Source organism: Argiope bruennichi, chromosome X2 (genome assembly GCF_947563725.1).
Source record: "Argiope bruennichi chromosome X2, qqArgBrue1.1, whole genome shotgun sequence".
NCBI lineage: Eukaryota > Metazoa > Arthropoda > Arachnida > Araneae > Araneidae > Argiope > Argiope bruennichi.
In genome coordinates, this window is record NC_079163.1 from 765,172 (window position 1) to 784,044 (window position 18,873).

General features: G+C 31.2%; 1 protein-coding gene across 7 annotated transcripts in view; it reads right to left on the reverse strand.

Moving 5' to 3' along the window:
• LOC129960009 (rho guanine nucleotide exchange factor 25-like) overlaps positions 1-18,873 on the reverse strand; it is a 575,803-nt gene that overhangs the window by 384,341 nt on the left and 172,589 nt on the right. For all 7 annotated transcript variants that reach the window (XR_008783500.1, XM_056073001.1, XM_056073000.1 and 4 more), the window contains one exon: positions 12,240-12,477. Coding sequence is in view for 6 of the 7 variants with exons in the window: in XM_056073001.1 (XP_055928976.1) it covers positions 12,240-12,477 (238 nt within the window). In the remaining variant the exon portion in view is untranslated. The remainder of the gene's footprint in view (positions 1-12,239; positions 12,478-18,873) is intronic.

Consider the following 18,873-nt stretch of genomic DNA (forward strand, 5'->3'; position numbering starts at 1 on the left):
ACTGATATGGTTACAAGTTCCTCATACTTTCATTTTTGACATTTTCTATGAAAGAGAATTTAAACTTACTCTCCAATAAATATCTTATCCCGATAAATATCTTATAAGATATCTCTTAAATATCTTATTATTATCTTATCTCTTCTTAAGGTCTGAAACGTGTAGATTCTACAAAATCTTCATTTCGAATTTTTTGACTATTACAATACTTTCCGATACTTCATATACGAGAAAGTAAAAAATAAAGCATGATCTTTCCTTAAATAATATTGTTAAAAATATCTATAAATTCACTAGAGTCAACGTAGTTTATATAATCAATGTAATTAGTCGGAATACGATACCGATGCCAAAAACAAGACAAAATAATGCAGGAAATTAGTTGCATGAAAACTTGCGATGAAAATGTGTTTGAGTAATTCTTTAAATATGTCGTAAGTAATCTTCAGTGAATGTCATTTTCATTGTCATAAATCTATATGAAATTTTCAAATTATTTATGCTTCGTTTCATGCACTAAAATAAAAACAAACAAACAACAAAAAAACAGTGAATTTTTTTACTATAAGGGTTAAAAAAATAACAGTACCGGCTTTCATGGATACAATATATGTTACGATCACAATAAAAATATTAACCTGAAACTAGCGCGAGGAAGTTCCACAGTAAGTCGAGGAAGCTCCACAGTAAGTTACTCATAAGTCGGAAGCCAATTATGGAAGGCACCGTGATGGGAAACGCGTATTTAATTTTTTAGAGCCAGAAACAAAACTAGCATCAACAATATCTTTTCCAGATTCTTAAATATTGAAGCAGAAAAGTTTGTTAATTTCTCTTTTGAATATTTCGTAGATATTCGAAGGATTCTAGTTACAATGATACTTAGCTAACAAGAACGTTTTTAATTGAAATTCAACAAAAATTCGTTTTTTTTGTTGTTTTTTTTGGATTCCTTAAATTTTCAATTAAAATACTGAGAAGATATTATATTGTATATAACTTAAATTCTGGCTAATTCAATGCAGAAACTAAACATTTTCATGCATTTCTAAATTGTTTTAATCATGTAAATATATACGTACATTATGTCTGGAGTGATCAAATGCGAATTAGTTTTCCTTACTTCATTCGATCACGAAAAGTTTTATAAGCGATTAGCGAGAACAAAAGCTTAACGGTCAGAAGTACAATTCCTGTAATTTTTTTTCCCTTCAGTTTCCGAATATCACGTGCCACATATGAATTTAGAATTAAAATTTTGCTTACGATAGTTAGTTTTTATATGTAATTATAAAATTTTACTTAATTCAATGTTTGCCCAAGAATTTTACTGTACTTGTTGTGCGCAAAAGAACTTCATGATTTTTGCAATGAGAGTTTTGTAGAAATTTGAAATTGCTTTAAAATTGGAATAAGATCTGTCTTTGTTGAATTACTAGCTATGAAAACGAAATTTTAAAATGACTTTGGATTAATTATCTTTGAATTGAAAAAATATTTCTAATCAGAAATTTAAAATTAAGCCAAATAGTTGATTATTAGAAAAAAAAAATTTATGATTTAAATAATTTTGAAATCTTCATTTTCGATTGCATTTTCAATAATTTTTTTGCAAAGAAAATGTTTTTTCGATTATAGTAGCAATTCTTGTTTATTATACTTTCATTCATATGTGCGTTATCATAAAAAAATAGTTTTGAACATACTTTTATCACTGTTTTGTCGTTATTATTATCATTAATCTCCATATATTTTTTTTTATCAAGTGCGGTCAGAAATTCTTTTGAATGTATGGCGGTTAGTCCCCTAAAAAGAAGAGAAAGAGTTCTTAATATTAATTAATGAACATCTTAATTTTGTATTTCTGCTTTCACTCGTCTTCTTTTAATTTGTCTTGATTCGAATATCATTTGAAAATTTTATTTAAATTAATAATACAGTAATAAGAGAAAAAAATTTCTAGTAAAGTAATACTAATAAGATAAAAAAATGTTTTGAGGGTCTATTTCAAAATTAAGTTTAAAATTAATTACTTTAAAGTCACCGTTTAAATTTAACTAAAAAAATGCGGATATGGCTTTCATTAGAATAAACTGGCTGGAGAAATATCTTTTTTTCTTTCACAAAATTTCTAATGTTTACGTGCACTGAAATAGACTTTTAAGAACGGAAATAAAAAAAAAATAACTTTGTAAAAAGAGATTCTCCACATTTGATTTGAGCTTTCGCATAATTCTGTATATTAAAAATTATTAGAGGGTTCTTCACAATGTGGTAATTGAGTTTACTATCACCATATATGTCAAAAAAGTTGTCCTTTAAGAATATTATATTTGCACCAATAACTTTTCATTAATTATTTTATTGGTTGAATCAGTTTTCTATTTTTACATCAGGCTCGTAAATTTTCAAGCCATTAGTAGTGTCATTTGTTACACTTTCTTGAATAATACTTACTTTTTAAATATCTTTCTCAAAAATTACGATCCCCTTTAATAATTATAGAAAACTGTATGTTAATCCGTAAAATCTATTTTTAAAGATGCTTGTAAAAACACTAAAAAGCACAATTCACATTTTTAAAAAACCTTGGAACCTTAATTATTTTTAAGATAAAAAAATTATCTTAAAAATAATTAAGGTTTTAAGCATTTTTTTGGATGTAGGAAAGATAACTGGAAATTATTGTAAAAGTAATTAAATTCCATCACCAACAATTTTATAACAAATCACAGGTGTAATATGTACGAATTTTTTTATATCTGAATACAGCATAATGTTATTTATTTGAAATTTTAACTACATTTTGAAAAATAATTTGCTTTATATAATTTCTGTACATGAAGGAATAAAATATTTTTTTGGGGGGGGGGTTTTCCTTATAAATAGCATATTGTATGTTAAACACCACAGAGAGAGACGAAGTTAAAACCTGATCACTAATCGGTTGCTACTTATCTGTCTTCTCCTCTTCCTCCATCACTTCGCTTCAACATTCAGCCATTTTTTTTAACTCACCCATCAACGTCTTACTTAGTTAAGCGTTGTACGCGAGTATGTAATTCAAGATTTAAGTAGAAAAAATTTTTTACTGTTAATATGATTTCCGACTGAGAGAAATGGTTTCGAGAGGTTGAGAAAACTCATCGTATTGTTTCTACTAAATTTGTGGTGAAAAACTATTCAGTAAAACTCTGAAGAAACGTTTCATATTTTATGGGAAAAAGAGCACTTCGCTAATTTTAAATGACATTAGAAGATAAGAATAGGAAAACATTGAAACCTGGGCTCAAATATATTCAAAATGAAAGTTTGACTATTCCATGGAAGGTTATATTTCGACCGCTGCATATAAAATAAAGCCTTATAAAAATTCATTAAATCATTACCAAATACTATTATGAAGAGTTCCCAGGTTTATTTAATATTGAAGGAAAGGTTATTACTAGGACCTGACATTGGGAAAATGAAGAATTAAAACTTTGTGCTTAAAATAGGAAGGGGGAGGGTGGAACCCTGAAATCTTTAAAAAAAGTGGCAACTAGTTTTCTAGGAATCAAACAAATCTGAACTCAAAATTTATTGTAGAAAAAAATGACAACAAATTTTAAACTTTTAGAGCATAGTACAGTACACTCCCGATTATCCGCGGAATTGGGTGGCGCGGCCGCCGCGGATAACAAAAATCGCGGATAATACGAAAAAAGCTAAAAACGGGTATAGCAAAAAAGAAAACAGTCATTCCAACTTTGAATGACTGTTTTATGTACAATAAAACGTAAAATAAACAGCAGGAAATGTTTAACTAACGCTTAATGTTTTAGTATATCACTCAAAACTAACCTAAAATGCATTTTGTTAATGAAAATAGAAAAGTGCTTTGTACTTACGAGAGGCGTCAAGGATACACAGAAAAATTAATACATATGTACTGTTTTAATACTGTAATGTATTATGTAATTACAAAAGCATAACTGTAAAACTGCACCTTTTTAAAAAAATCAGTCAAAAAAAAAAAAAAAAAACTTTGTGCGGCAGGCGCGGATAATCCGCACCGCGGATAATCGGGAGTCTACTGTATGAATTTGAAAGGTAAATTCTCTCATTCGTATCATAACTATTATTCTAAAAGTGTCGGTGCAATCTGTGTAGAGCTAGGGAAACAAATTACCGAGATACATTGAAAATTACAAGAAGGTATCTGGGTAGGTGGAATATCAACATGATTGCCGACTATTACTGATTGTTGAAAAGCGAAGAACCCAAATTAGTTCAACAGAAGAAAAACAAAAAGGAAATTTTGAGAGGAAAAAAGAAAGAAACTGGTATTGTAAGTACTTTTTCATATGCTCATTTATCACTTATAACGGAGTTACGATATAAATGCAACGGTTTATTCACGAGGTGATAAAAAAAATTCATATTATTTTTGTCATTTCCCTTAAAATATTGAGCCATTTTATGAAAAGAATTTAAGTGATGGAAAAAGTAAGATTGCATTTTTGAAATCAGCATTGAAAACGTATAAAAATCAATCGTTAAAACTTTAAAAAAAATTTTAAACAAAAGTTTTTTTTTTTTTGCAGACCAGTTTGAGGGGGATTATCAACTTGAGCTTTTCGATCGAAACGTTGTTCAACGCAATGAAATTTGGTAAACCAGTTTTGACAATCGAGTTATATTAATTATCATAGCCAGAAATTCCATGTATTTTTTGTGATAATTATCAACAGCATTGTTTCCAAAAAAATGTTAAAATATGATGAAAATTCCCTTTTTTTTCTTTCATGTTAAAACAATTCAATGTAACACAACTTTAAATAAAATTCTGCTCACTTGCACTAAAAGTAAGGTTAAATTATCATATAACTAGCATAAAATATAATGAATCCTATGGTATTCATAGAAATTATATAAAAAAAAGTAATTAAATATGTGTTTGTGAAAACCGAAATTTTTTTTACATCCACCTAATAGCTACCATTTCCTTCTATTAAGAACCTGCAATCATTTACATTTAAGGATTTAAAAAAAGTGACATGAGTGAAAAAAGGAAAAAAAAATTACATTTCTGGTATTGATTTTAAACAATTTTGTTATTATATAAATTTAAAAATTTACATATTTAAAAAAAGTAATAAAAACAAAGGGGCAAAAAATCATCAAATTAAATACTAATTTTTTCAGCTATGTGTAAGTAACAACCCATTAGTTGACCCGGCCATGTCCCAAAGGAGCAAAAATTTGATATAAAATAAAAGAAATTTTTATTTCAATTTATTTATGAAAGTACAAGAAGAAGTATAAAATATAACAGTTGCATACAATACGCAACAATGCTTTTAATAGAAAATTTATGAGATAAGAAATATGATAATTGCATGCATGCATACTAGGTATCGTGATTAATTCACATAAATAAAGGACAGTAGTTAGTTGCAATGGTTTCTAAATCAACTGCAATTGTCTATTCTGAATCAATGATAATAAAAAAAAGAAAAACCACCATCTTAACATTAACTTCAAGTTGCAATTCAAAATGAAAAAGTTGCCTTAAATCAAGTCACATTTTTGCATATATTTGTGGAGAAAATTTTAGATTTATCTTCATCTTCAAAAAGATAACAAGTTCATAGGTACTGTGCCGGAGACGGCTTCGACATGTGAAAGAGCAATTGTCCTCTTCCTAAAAAACACAGGTAGGAGTTGCAGGTTCAGAGTATGTCTTTTTATTATCAGTGAGGCATTCCGATAGAGGGCCAGTAACCACCAAGCATGGTTTAGTCAGAACTGGATCACAGATCTCGTTCAATCGCAACTGAAGCTTTAGAATTGGAGTAATTCGGAAAGGCATCCCCCCCAAAAGTAAAATTAAAATATTCGTAATCGGACATAGATATTAGACTTTCTTCAGTCATAGAGTTGTTTTCTTTTGCGTTTTTTCATTTCCGCATCGCCCGTTGGAAGGTGCATGTGTGCCTCCCACGGCAAGCTGAAAATTTCCGTCTTCGAGCCCTTACATCCTCAAACGTTTTCAGTCAGAAATTTTTTTCTCTCTAATGATTTTTCATCGGATCCACCGTTGCCTTCGTAAAGCACATAGCTCTAAGGATGACAACCCATTTGACCAGAGTTCCCGCCGAAGCGTGTCAAAACGTTTTACAGAGTTCTACCTCGCAAATACAAGTTCGTCGCTCCTCATTAGATTCCAAGAACTGCATCCGGTGAAATTCGGTTTCTAATCGACTACAGGCATAAACCACTAATATGGCTAAAGATATTTTAACTCAGAAGAGAGCATCTCCACTTATGAAATAAAAATAAAAGCTACTGAAAAAAATATAGAAAAAATAAGTACCCTTTTTAATTAAACAGCATATAATATGTTTAATCTTCTAAAAGAGTATATAATTTACCAAAAAAAAACTTACCATTTTGTTAATTATTTTAAATTATATCTGACAGTGTCAATCCATTTAATAAATTCACGCATTGAAATTGAAACAGAAAATAAAATGAGTTATTTATGAAACAGATATGATGACATTAAATGATTGATATTAAATGACAAAAAGGACTTCACTGCTTAATAACATCTTAAAACAAATTATATTTTGGACTCCTCTTAGATTAAAGCCTTAATTTACAAATTCAAATGAAACCAAGCATAGTTATTAATATTTGACAAATATATATATTTTTAATTTTGAAAATGTAGTTCATATCGAAAGAGGGCACTAAACTTCTCATTATATTTTTATGAGCTGTTTTCTTTTTGATTACTTTAAATTCTTGTCAAAGTTTGTTTAAAAATCAGCAGAAATATTCGGTCTGCGACTTTCTGGTACACAATATGCTACATATTGTGATATTTTTGAAATACTGCGATAAAAATCGAACATGTATTTTGGACATCCTACCTCTAAATTCTTTGGTTCAAATTTTGGCAAAGTTGAAAAATTTTAGTGTGAAGGTCATATACTGAATTCAAGTTATGGAGCCATTACGCTTTAGAGTAATTATATTTACAAGTATATATAGATGCAAAAAGAAGACTTGCCATAAAATATTTGACAGATATCTACTACTTTGGTGTCAAGACACCAAATTTCTTTCGTATAATTTGCTGTGTTTTTGAGTTGTCACAAACAAAATTAAAAATATATATATATTTCTTTGAAGGTGAGAAATAATCGAAATCTGATAGTGGTGGTTGGTTTACAATTATAATTGTTTCTTTTTGTTTACAACAAAGCATTAATATACAGTTAACTGAATATCAACTGAGTGTCTTCTTCATACATTGCTAAACCTCTAAAAGTTTGCATAGAGTTTAACTATACTATAATATACGTTGTAATTTAGGGAATAAGAAAGTATCCTAGCTATGAAATGATAATTATTAATAGTAATCACATTTATAATGCATTATAATTTTTATACATTGAATGTTTACGAACATTTTGTTTCTTGTGTTATTCCTTCTGGTTTTCTATTATTTCTCTTAATTCTTTCCTGTACCTCAAGCATCTATTATTTTTGTTTCGACCTCAAGATATTTGATAAGCGAAAATATCTTTTTAATGCACTGATAAAAATGTTTTTTAAAATTAGTAAATTTATTATTTTGTTGCATATATTCATTAAAGATAGGGATACTTTTTTTTCTTCTTGAATTACCTGATAACAGAAATAGTACTTATAAAACATCAAAGTCTTATCTAGGAATCTAATCCTGCACTTTCAAGATGCTGTAAAAAAAAAAAAAAAATTGATCAGAATGACTTGATATTTTATGTAAGCATGCCTGAAGCAACGGAAATTTCTTAGCGAAAGAAAAAATAGTTCACAAATTACCCGATAAATGGTGGTGCAAGCCTCATATAATAACGGTTTCTTTAAAAGACAATTAAAATACATGACATGTGCATCGAAAATTACACTTGCAAAAAAATTGCGAAGAACATCCAAATCCTGTTATTCTGCATCTGACGAGGCAGTCATGACTCTATAATTGGAGTATCGGGCTCGGTTTATGAAGCTCTTTTATAAGAGCAGTGACTTTGCGGTAATTTAACTGAAGAAATTCCGGACATTAAAGAGCTTAAGAAGCGGCTTTTGTCCGATGATTGCATTAGTTCTGAAGAAGATTAATGATAAATTCGAAGGTATGGGCTCGTTTGAAGTAAAATATAGTAAAGGGAGGAAAGCAATTGCTTCTACGCCAGTGGAGGATGTAGCTACAGCATTGCAGAAAACGTCAAGAAGTGCTTTGGAAACACTCAGTGCACGGGAAATTTTTCAAACTTTAGACATGCCTATTAGCGCGGTTCGTAAAGTTTTTCTAAACATTCCGCAGTGCTATACATTCAAAATTGTTCATACTCATGAATTGCTTTCGAATAACTTGAAAAAATGAGAAGCTTTCGCACAGAAATTTTTTGGTCGAATAGAAGTGGACCATGAAACACTTTGCAGACAGACGAATCTCATTTACATCCCCATAGGTTTGACTATACTCAAATTTTCAAAATGTGGGCAAGAGAGAATGCATTCCAAATGTAACTATTGTCTCTTCAGTTTCAAAAAAATCACTGTGTGGTGTGGTTTACTGCAGCATCTATCATCGGCTCTTTCTTTTTAGATAAGACTGATTCTTCAAGTCCTGTAACCTGGCACACTCAATGAGATACGTTATGAACGTTTTTAAGTAACCAGTTCATTCCAGCACTGCAAAAGCGCGAATGTGTGGTAGCACAATTTTTATGCAAGATGGCGTTCCTCCGCATATTGTCACATCAGTGAAGCAGCTATTGAATATACATTTTGGAAAGCCGCCATTTCTCAGCAGTCTAGCCACTACGATCACTTGACCTGAACCTTGCAACTTCTGGCTATGGAGTTACCTAACAGATGTTGCGTACGAGGGTCCAATAACGAATTTCAGTGAATTGAGAACATGCATTATGCAATACATTCACAATGTCACCACTGAAACACTCCAATCTGTTGTGGAACATAATGTTTCGCACTTTTAGCCAGTAGGAGGAAACGACGGAGAGCACAATAAACATTTCTGAAGCATGTCGTTGGCGACTTCCTTTCCTTGATGGTCATCAGTTTTGGCTTTTTTTGCTGTTTTTGACCAAGAGACAATTAAGAGCCGATTTCATTTTTGCGTTTATTGCGGTTTTTGTTCCAGGGAAATTAAAAACCGACTTTTCTCTATCTGCTGTGGCTTTATCTAGTCATGGTGAATAGATTGGAACAAAAACTGCACCAACAACATGTCGCATCATTTATTTAGAATTTTATGACGCGTACAGCTCAACCTGCCTAAGGGTAGTGCGTATTCCCCATGATCTGGGCGTCCCTGGTTCGGGCATGGTTACCCTGTGTTCTAATTGTGAGGTGTGTGAAAGAGCCCCCCGGTAAAAAGGGGTTGTGCAAGCGAGTGTGTGAGCATTATCTTCATATGAGCTAGAAGTCAGACTTCTGCCAGGAGCTTTTACCCTCAGAAGCTACTGCATAAACTCGGCTTAAAAAAATCGGCTTAGTCAGCGGGCTTGTCTATGACAAGTGCCATAAGTCACAACATCAACATCTCCATCTATCGGTCAACTTTTGAGTTATTATTTCTTCTGAAAATGAATTCGTATTGCCTCACATATGCTCACATGAAATATCAGATCATTCTGAGTAGTGTTTTCTTTCTCATTTATTTTTTTACAGATTTTTGAAAGTTTAGCATTAATTATAATCACTCTGCATTTCATGGATTTAAAGGATATAACGGTTAGAAGTAAGACTCAATTTTTACTTTTGAACTTTCTCCTGAGTAACAAGATGGTGTTCTCATTTACCTCTTTTCATCAAGTGTTTAATAAGAACAGGCTGGTAATGTAGTAAAAACATATACTTTTCATGTATTTGGAATAATTTATTATATAATTGTAACACAGTAGTGACCCTTTAAGCCAAGAATATTCTTTTTGTGTCACATTAGTATATGATATTTTTAAAGAATCTATCACGTGGTTTACATGCATATTACTTTTCATGAATGTGAGTAGTTTATTTATAGTAACCTGATGCTGTTTAACATCAAGTACGGAAGACAACAAAAATTTCGATTTAAATAAATATACATATTTTGAAGGATTATGTTAAAGGTATCAGAATGAGGACCCATTGTTCGGAAGTCCTAGGGATTGATGAAGTTGACAGCAGTCAGCTGAAACGGAAAAGCACCAATTTGACTAAATGAAATTTAGTTTTGTTGTTTAATGATAGTTCACGATTTCCGAATGTCAGGTTAAAGTTATTCTACCAGATCCCATCGCTTAAATAAACGTATTTAAGTAGCGTGAATAACAGCGAAAAATGAACTGAATAGGAGACTGAACATTCAATTAGAAGTGAGAGCTGTACTTTCTACTACTAAATTAAATTTCTTATTCATTTTAAAGTGTGTTTCACTGTCAGATATTTCGTTCTCGTGTCTCATAAAACTGAGTAATTTCTATTTTTATAAAGGTTCATTTTCTCACAAAATCAGGAGAGCTTATACGCAATATTCCATTAAACAGAATATATTTCTTTAATTGAAAATAGTAAAAAAAAAAGTATTTTGAGGTTTGTAGGAATAAGCATTAAAATAAATTCCAATACAATAAACAGCAGTTTCTCATCATTTCAAACATATTCCCTGCAAATTATTTCGTTGCTGTAATTAGCAACCAAAATCTGTATTCCCAGTTTCCCCGTGATCTTTAGGATAATTAGGAACGTACTTAGGTATTTATGAAAGTCACGGTTGCTGAGGTTGAATGATTAACAGATTAATTTTAAAAAAAGCATTGTTTTGTAAGCCATCTAGTATAAAATTTGGCATTCATAAAAATTATAGGCCTATTTTCCTTCTCATACGACCACTTCGTATCCAAGAATTGGCAAAGTTTGAAAACGTTTTCCTCAAGTACCCTAGCTGACACTACAATGTTTCGCACAAATACAATTAAAAATTATTTGCTACAAATACTCATATTTCCTGGAGTTGTCTTTTAAATAAATGTCTTTTTATTCTAATACTTTGTCGACATAACTTTATTTCTGTAAATTTCGTATCAATTGGATGAAATCTTTCCAAGTTCTAAGCTTAAAACATGAGGAGGTATTTGGGACTTTTATAAGAATATAGCTACATGTCTTCCCAAATATGCTTGCCATTTTTACGGAGAAGTAAATAAATACTGCTCGCGTTGAAAAAAAGAAAAACTCTGCCTGGACAGTGGCGTTACGAATGGGGGCTAAGGAAGGTTTAAATGCCCCAAGAGTCATTTTTAAAGGCCGTCATGGTACCAAAACGCATCATGTCATTTTTTAAAAGAGAAATATCATGACGGGGAAAAATGTTGGCACATGCCGAGTGTCAGCTACCATCGGTATGCCATTGTGTCACGATACTTTTGATCATAAAGTGCACATCAAGAAATGAGTGAAAAATTGAATACAAAATTCCATAACTCCATTCTAACAAACATGACACATTTGAAGTAAAGCAAAAGCGCTTAAAACAACACTTAATGGATTCTGCAATAGAACCATCTGAAGAAGGTGTCAATAAGTAATCATGAAAGTTAGACTTTATTTACCTGTTTATGGATCAAGATCTCGGAAGACCGTAACAATGACAATTATGATCTTTAAATAACATCGATATAAATATTTATATTCCTTTGTTAAAGTTGGTAGCGTTATTCGCAACATAGAGGTCGTCATTCAGCGATCATTTTACTGGTTCATTGTAGGGTATATATTTAAAAATATATTTAAAAAATTTCTGGGTGATATATTTAAAAAAATAAACGTTTATTCCACTTTTGGGGGACATACTATATAACAGTAAAAATTCAGTTTTAATCTTTGTGAATTCACTTATTTTCACTTAACCAGCAAAACAATCTACCTCAATTATTCAACTTTTGAAGAGAAAGGCAAAAACAACTGATTTTTTAATAATTAATTACGAATTTATCGAATTTTTCCTACATCATATTTACATGTGGCCATAGATGATACACCGATATTTAAGAGAAAAAAATCCATGATATTTCTAATTGGTTGCGAAAAATTCAGTTTTTTCTTCCTGGAAATTCGGATAATTGAGATAAATGCCTGTCAGGAGATGAAATATCACATCAAATCTTATATTTTCAATCAATCAGAATAAACTCTACCTGCTGTTCTACTTTTGCCAATTTCTGGTGAAGAAATTGAAGAGACAGAGGGTGATCTCAGGCATACAGAAGGAACCCAGCCTTGCGCATCATCTGATATTCTCCGAACCAAAGACCACATTGGCCTCTTTTCTTCTGTCTCTATTAAATGGAGCCGTTCCCCGCAGTTCACACTCAGCTCATCAGAATTCGGACCAGCGCTATGAGACTTCACAACCCGAATAACATCTTTAGACATCTGGAAAAAAATATGTTACTCTATTTAAAAACATTCCAATTTTCTCAGTGTATTTGATAAGTACTATAAATACACTGGTAAAAAGTAAATAGAAATATTAATGTGCAAATATAATAAAACGAATAACAATCATTATAACAACCAGTATTGATTTAGAAACACACGGAGGCACATACCAAGAATTTATGGAATTTGGAAAGTTAGCAATTAAATCATAGTAGTTAGCAATTACAGTATATAAATGAATTTATTTTTCTCTCTTATCACAAAATATTTCTATATAACTGTGAAATTTCGCAAGTGCTTCATAATAGCTGGATTCTCATTCAGATTAATTAGGAAGAATCTGAAGGTGTAACAAGGTAGGGAAAATCATATCGGTAACCAGCCTTTTTGAATCGGTCGTCTCTTTCAACCCGAGCATTCCACAAAATATTGTTTAATGCGTGGATTTTTTTGGGATAGGAGAAATGTCTCTCAGATAGTATATCGAGATGTATAAAGTTCAGGCAAGGTATTTGATAACCGTTAAGAGTTTCAGTATTAAGAAATTATCGCAGAAGAGTTCAGGAAGCAAATGTGGAGCTCCTAACAGACCGAGATTGGTTTAAATCGATTCACTGTGAATTGGGGGATTGATGGGAAAAGAGCAAAGCTCATGCCTTATATCTATTCAAGGACAAGTCTTACTGTCTAAACAAAAGTAGAAAAAGCTAATTTTATTAAAAAAATTATTATCTCCATTTCAATACACCATTTATTGCATTCCATTGGGTAATATTTAATATTTACCAATAATTTAATATATCAAAATCTCTGTGATGTAATACTGCCACGGTATTTTAAATAGTTCTAATAAATATTTAGGTTAAGTTTGATTAGTACGAAATGCAAAATTGAAGATTTTATGGAACAGGAACCAAAATATTAATTGTCATTGCTTCCGCAAAATGCTGCAGAAAAGTAAAGTGCTTGATTAATCTAAAATTAATCATTAAATTACAAGAAGATTTTATGTCACTGTTCATATCATCGCTTAAAATAAAATATAGCCCATCTGAATTTTCTAAATTTTGCATGAAGAAAAAAAAATGAATTGTTTTGCAATCAGTAGCGAATATTTCTGATATTTTTTTTCATATTTGATATGAGTATAATACAGCATGCTTATGCTAGTTGTATACAAAAATACAATATGGTTATAATTAAACTTCCCCTATAAATAGCATTATACGACACAAATGGGTGAATGGATAGCAACGAAATTTGGTATACATACTATATACGAGATTCGCTCACGATATTTCGAAAAAATAATAGTTACAGAATGTCCAGCAGAGGGCGTCTTTTCCGGAAAAATATTAATTTTAACACAATAAACGATCAAAATGGAATAGAGGAACTATATTAACATTTATTAATTAGTATCTGATCCCCTTGTCATCGAACCACATTAACTGAAGGTAAGGAAAAAATAACAGTACGTTGTTTGAGTTAAAAAAACATTTTAGTTTTCAGAAACAAGAACAGATTAGGACGAAATTGCCCAAGAGGAGTAGTTGTCAATCGCGCCCAGGTTGATGTAGGGAAAGCTGCTCCATGTGACCACCCTCATTCACCTGCAAAATTTCAAGTCGGTGGACAGTGTGTTCAACAGCAGATCGTAACTGATCAGTTGTGATGTTTCGCACATGAAGCGACATTCCAACGTCGCAACAAGATACCGTCATCATTACAACCGGAAACATCGACATAAAACATGAGAACAACTGCAAACGTTTCTTACCCTATCCTGTTTACCATAAAGCTTCTTCTTCTTCGCAATATGCAAATCTCGACATTTTTTTTCTTATAACTCACATCTTTTCCCGATTTTTACATTTTATTAGTCATAATTCTTGTTCTGGATTGTTAATATTTTTTCTGTATACCTTTTTGGTCGTTTATTGTGTTAAAGTTTTTCCATAAAAGACGCCCTCTGGTAGACATTTTGGAACTAAAAAATATTTTCGAAATTCCGTGAGCGCATCTCGTGTCTATATACCAAAGTCTATATTCTCTAGTCTATATACCAAATTTCGCTACAATCCATTCATCCGTTAGCGTTGTAGGATACTATTTATAGCGGAAGTTTAATTATAACTATCCTGTATTTTGCCACCCTTCAAATATTGCGCCAGGAGCATCAATACATTTTTAATCTCAATCCTCCTGTCGATGCCACTTAACTGAACAAAAGATTGCCCCATTCTCTTTAATACGATAGCGTAAAAGAAAAGAAAAAAAAAACATTATTAAGCGGTTTTTTTAACTTATGTGCTGCTTTTTCTCTAGATACCTAAAAGTGGAACTTAAACATCTACTCCTACTATATCTATTAAAAGAATATCAAGAAATGCTTTTGCTATCATGAGAGAATTGACATAGTTAATATAAAATGAAAATTGACATCTGAAAGGCATAGCTTATTTGCATTAATATTCCAGTAAATCATTAATCGTTACTTCACAGTCGAATAATCGAGATACTATAATTATTTTGTAGATAAATGATTAATTAAGCCGAAAATAATAAAGAAACTCAAAATAAAAGTATCAAAAATCAAGTTTCAATGTTGCATCATCAAAAAGAATTGAAAGTTCAACTCTAATCGGAGAATTATAAACATTAAATATATTTCACATAGCCTACTTTAAGATTGAATTCGATTTCAGAAGTATTCTTCATCGCTTAACATGTGTTTAAATTTTGTGTATGAATTCATTGTTCATTAAATATAAACGCATTTTTTTCAGTATTTTTAAATCTTATTTAAAATCTAGTCTTTCGAATTGGATTATTTTCCTATGCACTATTTTACCAATAACTTTTGAACTTAAAGCACGCAAATAATCAGTGTTGAAAATGATAGGATTTTTTTTATAATATTAAATCGAAATGTTTTATAAATGCGATGCAGTATAATAGTAATTTTCATTACACACAAATAGGTTAGCACTATATCTATAATATATGAAGTGAACAAAGAAAGATAAGGTAATAAAGAAAATAAAGACAAGGTGATATATTTATTTGTGTAATTAGTATTATGTAAATTTATAAAAACAAGATTTGAAGCCTATTCCTAGTGCAAATTTGAAATATACCCTTATAAAATGACTTACTTCCGTCTAAAACGTTTGCTGAGGAAAGAGGTAGCTCTGTTCTTGGGAAGTTTTGAGTTACATGTACTAAGGCAAGATGGGGGGGGGATTCTTACATTTGGTGCAAGACGGATGCATCTCTAATCACCAGTTTTCATATGAATCAAGAAACGGAAATGCCTCTTTTATTAGTTTGTCAGACGGCTGAGGAAACTATTGGAGTTTCTACCATTTTGATACCCTTTTAACGTTAGGTAATATTTAGCAAGAATATCCCTACTCCTTACCTTTTAATACTGTAAAATATAACATTATGATGGAACTAGTCCGCAAATTGTGTAATTAAATTACAGATAGTTTTAAGGTTGACATCAACCAGGTAACTTATTTATTGAAGGGGAATGTACCATTAGAAAAATGTTATTTTCTGTTTGCAAAGCCCAGAAAGCAAAATTATATGCTGCATTTTAATAGAAGATTTCTTTAAATATTAATTCAATGTTTTGAGAAATCTTTTTTCTAGAAAAAATACATATTTTTTTTGAAGTAATATGGGCACTATTATCTCAGCTAAAATTGTGATAATGTGGAAAAAGGAACACATGATTGTCAGTGCTATTTTCTGTAAGTTTTAAAATAATTTTTCTTTTCACTTTCAAAAGTAAAATTGCGCAGAATACTTCTTTTAAAGCTGTAGTGAAGTAATTAGGCTACTTCTCCAATTATCTCAGTGAATCCATTTTTACTGTTTTATGACAATTAAGTAGAAAAATCAATGTAGAAAAGACATAAAATTCATTATTTCCATGAAGTGATTTTATTTATTTATGTTTGAAATATCCGAATCTAAAAGAAAATAATCCCCTCCGCCCCCCGCCCCCCCCAAAAGAACCTAAATGCTGTCAAAATTCAAACCAACAAAAAATTTGAAATCATTGTCAAGAACAGAAACAGAGCAGAATCATTTAAACAAAATGCTCTGACATTTGGAAGTAATAACAGCATGCAAGTACTATACCCAGAAATATCCTTATTTTTCTAAAATCAGATTTTAAAAATCTTTTCTGATTTATGTAAGAATCATAACTGTTTTGAGAAAATTTATCTCATATTACTAAGAACATTAAAATTCCTGCCAGATCCAATAGTACATTACAGTAATTACACGAAAAAGGGTAGATTTACGAGATCAAAATAAGAAAGACTACTCAGAAATGCAAGCTAACGCAAGTTTCTAGTTCCACAGGAAAGAATTATTGGACGAACTCAGCTCGGCACTCTTTTATAAAATCTTCTTTAATTTTTATTTCAAGATAGTAGTCCCGTTTTTAGTAATAAAAGTTAAAAATAAAGAAACCGCGCAGTGGCCATTTTACCCTCTTACCGTATTACTTTCCTGATCATATTACTACGAATTCAGAGTGATCTATTCTCGATTATTGTTTCATTGATTGTTCAAATCGAATTGACATGAATCCCAGTGAATATGCAGAAATAAATATTCTTATTTTCTGGAATTGCGAAATTGCATGCAATTTTAACAATAACCAAGCTCTGAATTAATATTAAAATTCGTAATAAAGAAGTCGCTGCTTTAACCTTAGAAACTGCAGAACAGAATAAAAAGTATTAATAATATGTATACTCGTACACGTTTACTATACGTGCATGTTAATAATTCTTAATCTCATCGGCTAATGTCACTAGAAGCAAGGGTTCGTTTCCAGTCTCAATAATTATGCTAGTTTGTTTCTAGGATAGTACAGGTTAAAACACTGTTGATGTGTAACCAATTTCGAGTTAGTGTGATATTGTGTTTGTGTGGTTAACATGTCTAACAAAAAACAAAAAAATTAAAACAAAATAAAAAGCACGAGCGGCACATACTGCCTTTCTTGCTTCTTCAAAAGAAAACATGAGTGCAAATCATCATGTTTTTGTGGAAATAATTGCCTAACGCAAGCCATGAGAATGCTTTGGTTTAGACGTTTCAAAAATGGTGATTCCACGATTTTGCATTTGGTGGGATCAGAAAAGATCACGAGTTTCTAAAATTAGATGAAACAAGGAATGCCGATCGTTATCTTCAACAACTGATCAATTTGAACCATGCGTTGATCGAAAATCGTTCAGGTTGAGCATCAAGACAAAAAAATTGATTTTGCAGCAAGACAATCTAATCGAACAGCGAAGATGTCAGAGACACCATTTCTGCACATGTCTGGGAAATCTTGCGCCACACGTCATACTAGACTTGGCCTCTTCCAGCTACCACTTGTTTTCATTGACGTCTCACATACTTTTCTACAAACACTTCACAAGAAAGAAGATGCCGAAAAAGGGCTTGCTGACTGGATCACCTCAAAATGTGAACAATTTTTCTAAGAAGGAATTCATTATTTGAAGAACAGATGGGCAAAATGTATAGAATGCTATGCAGCATACTTTATTCAAATTATTTATTACCTTTCCCCCAAGGTACAATTGCTTTTTTTCAAGAAATGTTAGGAATTATTAATCGGTAACCTGGTGATAAAATTTAATGCTCTCAGATCACACCTCCTTTTGATGACTTTTGTTGTCAAACACCAAGGTATTCAAGGAATTAGTTTTCCCCTTAAATCATCCCCTTTAAATTTACCCTGTCCTATGCATTTTGTGCCGTCTTCTTCCCAAGGCTAACTCTTATATTCTTTGCATATAAATTACAATAGTTATTACCCATGATAGGTATCGATGCTGGTAAGATCAAGATCTGGTGGCTATTGTCCTTTGTTGGGCTTTATTATTGGCTGTGCCATTGAACACCCGAATTTTTATACATACCATATGAGTTTAGAATCTAACATCTCTTAAGCGTAACGAACACTCGTTTTTTAATTATAGCTAAACAAAATACCTTTCATACAGTCTCTCTTTTCTAAGTGGGATCGTCATTTCAATATTTACTGGAATATTCAATATTAAAATCTACTTTTTGATGATTTTTTTACTGCAGACTATTCAGAAACAAACTCTAGTAGTTAGTAAAGTAACGAAACTCGGGAATTTAACGATTCAAACAGTTTTATGTAAAACTCTGAAGGTACCCATGCAGTGACCTCTGAGCTTATCTTATTTAAATTATCTGATGTATAGTTCCAAGATGAGTTTTCAGACGTACATATCTCTGCTGCAAACCGTGTTAATGCGAGACGTGACGCCCAGCTTATACCAAAGAAAAGTATTATTATCTCCTTCTGAACACCAGTTC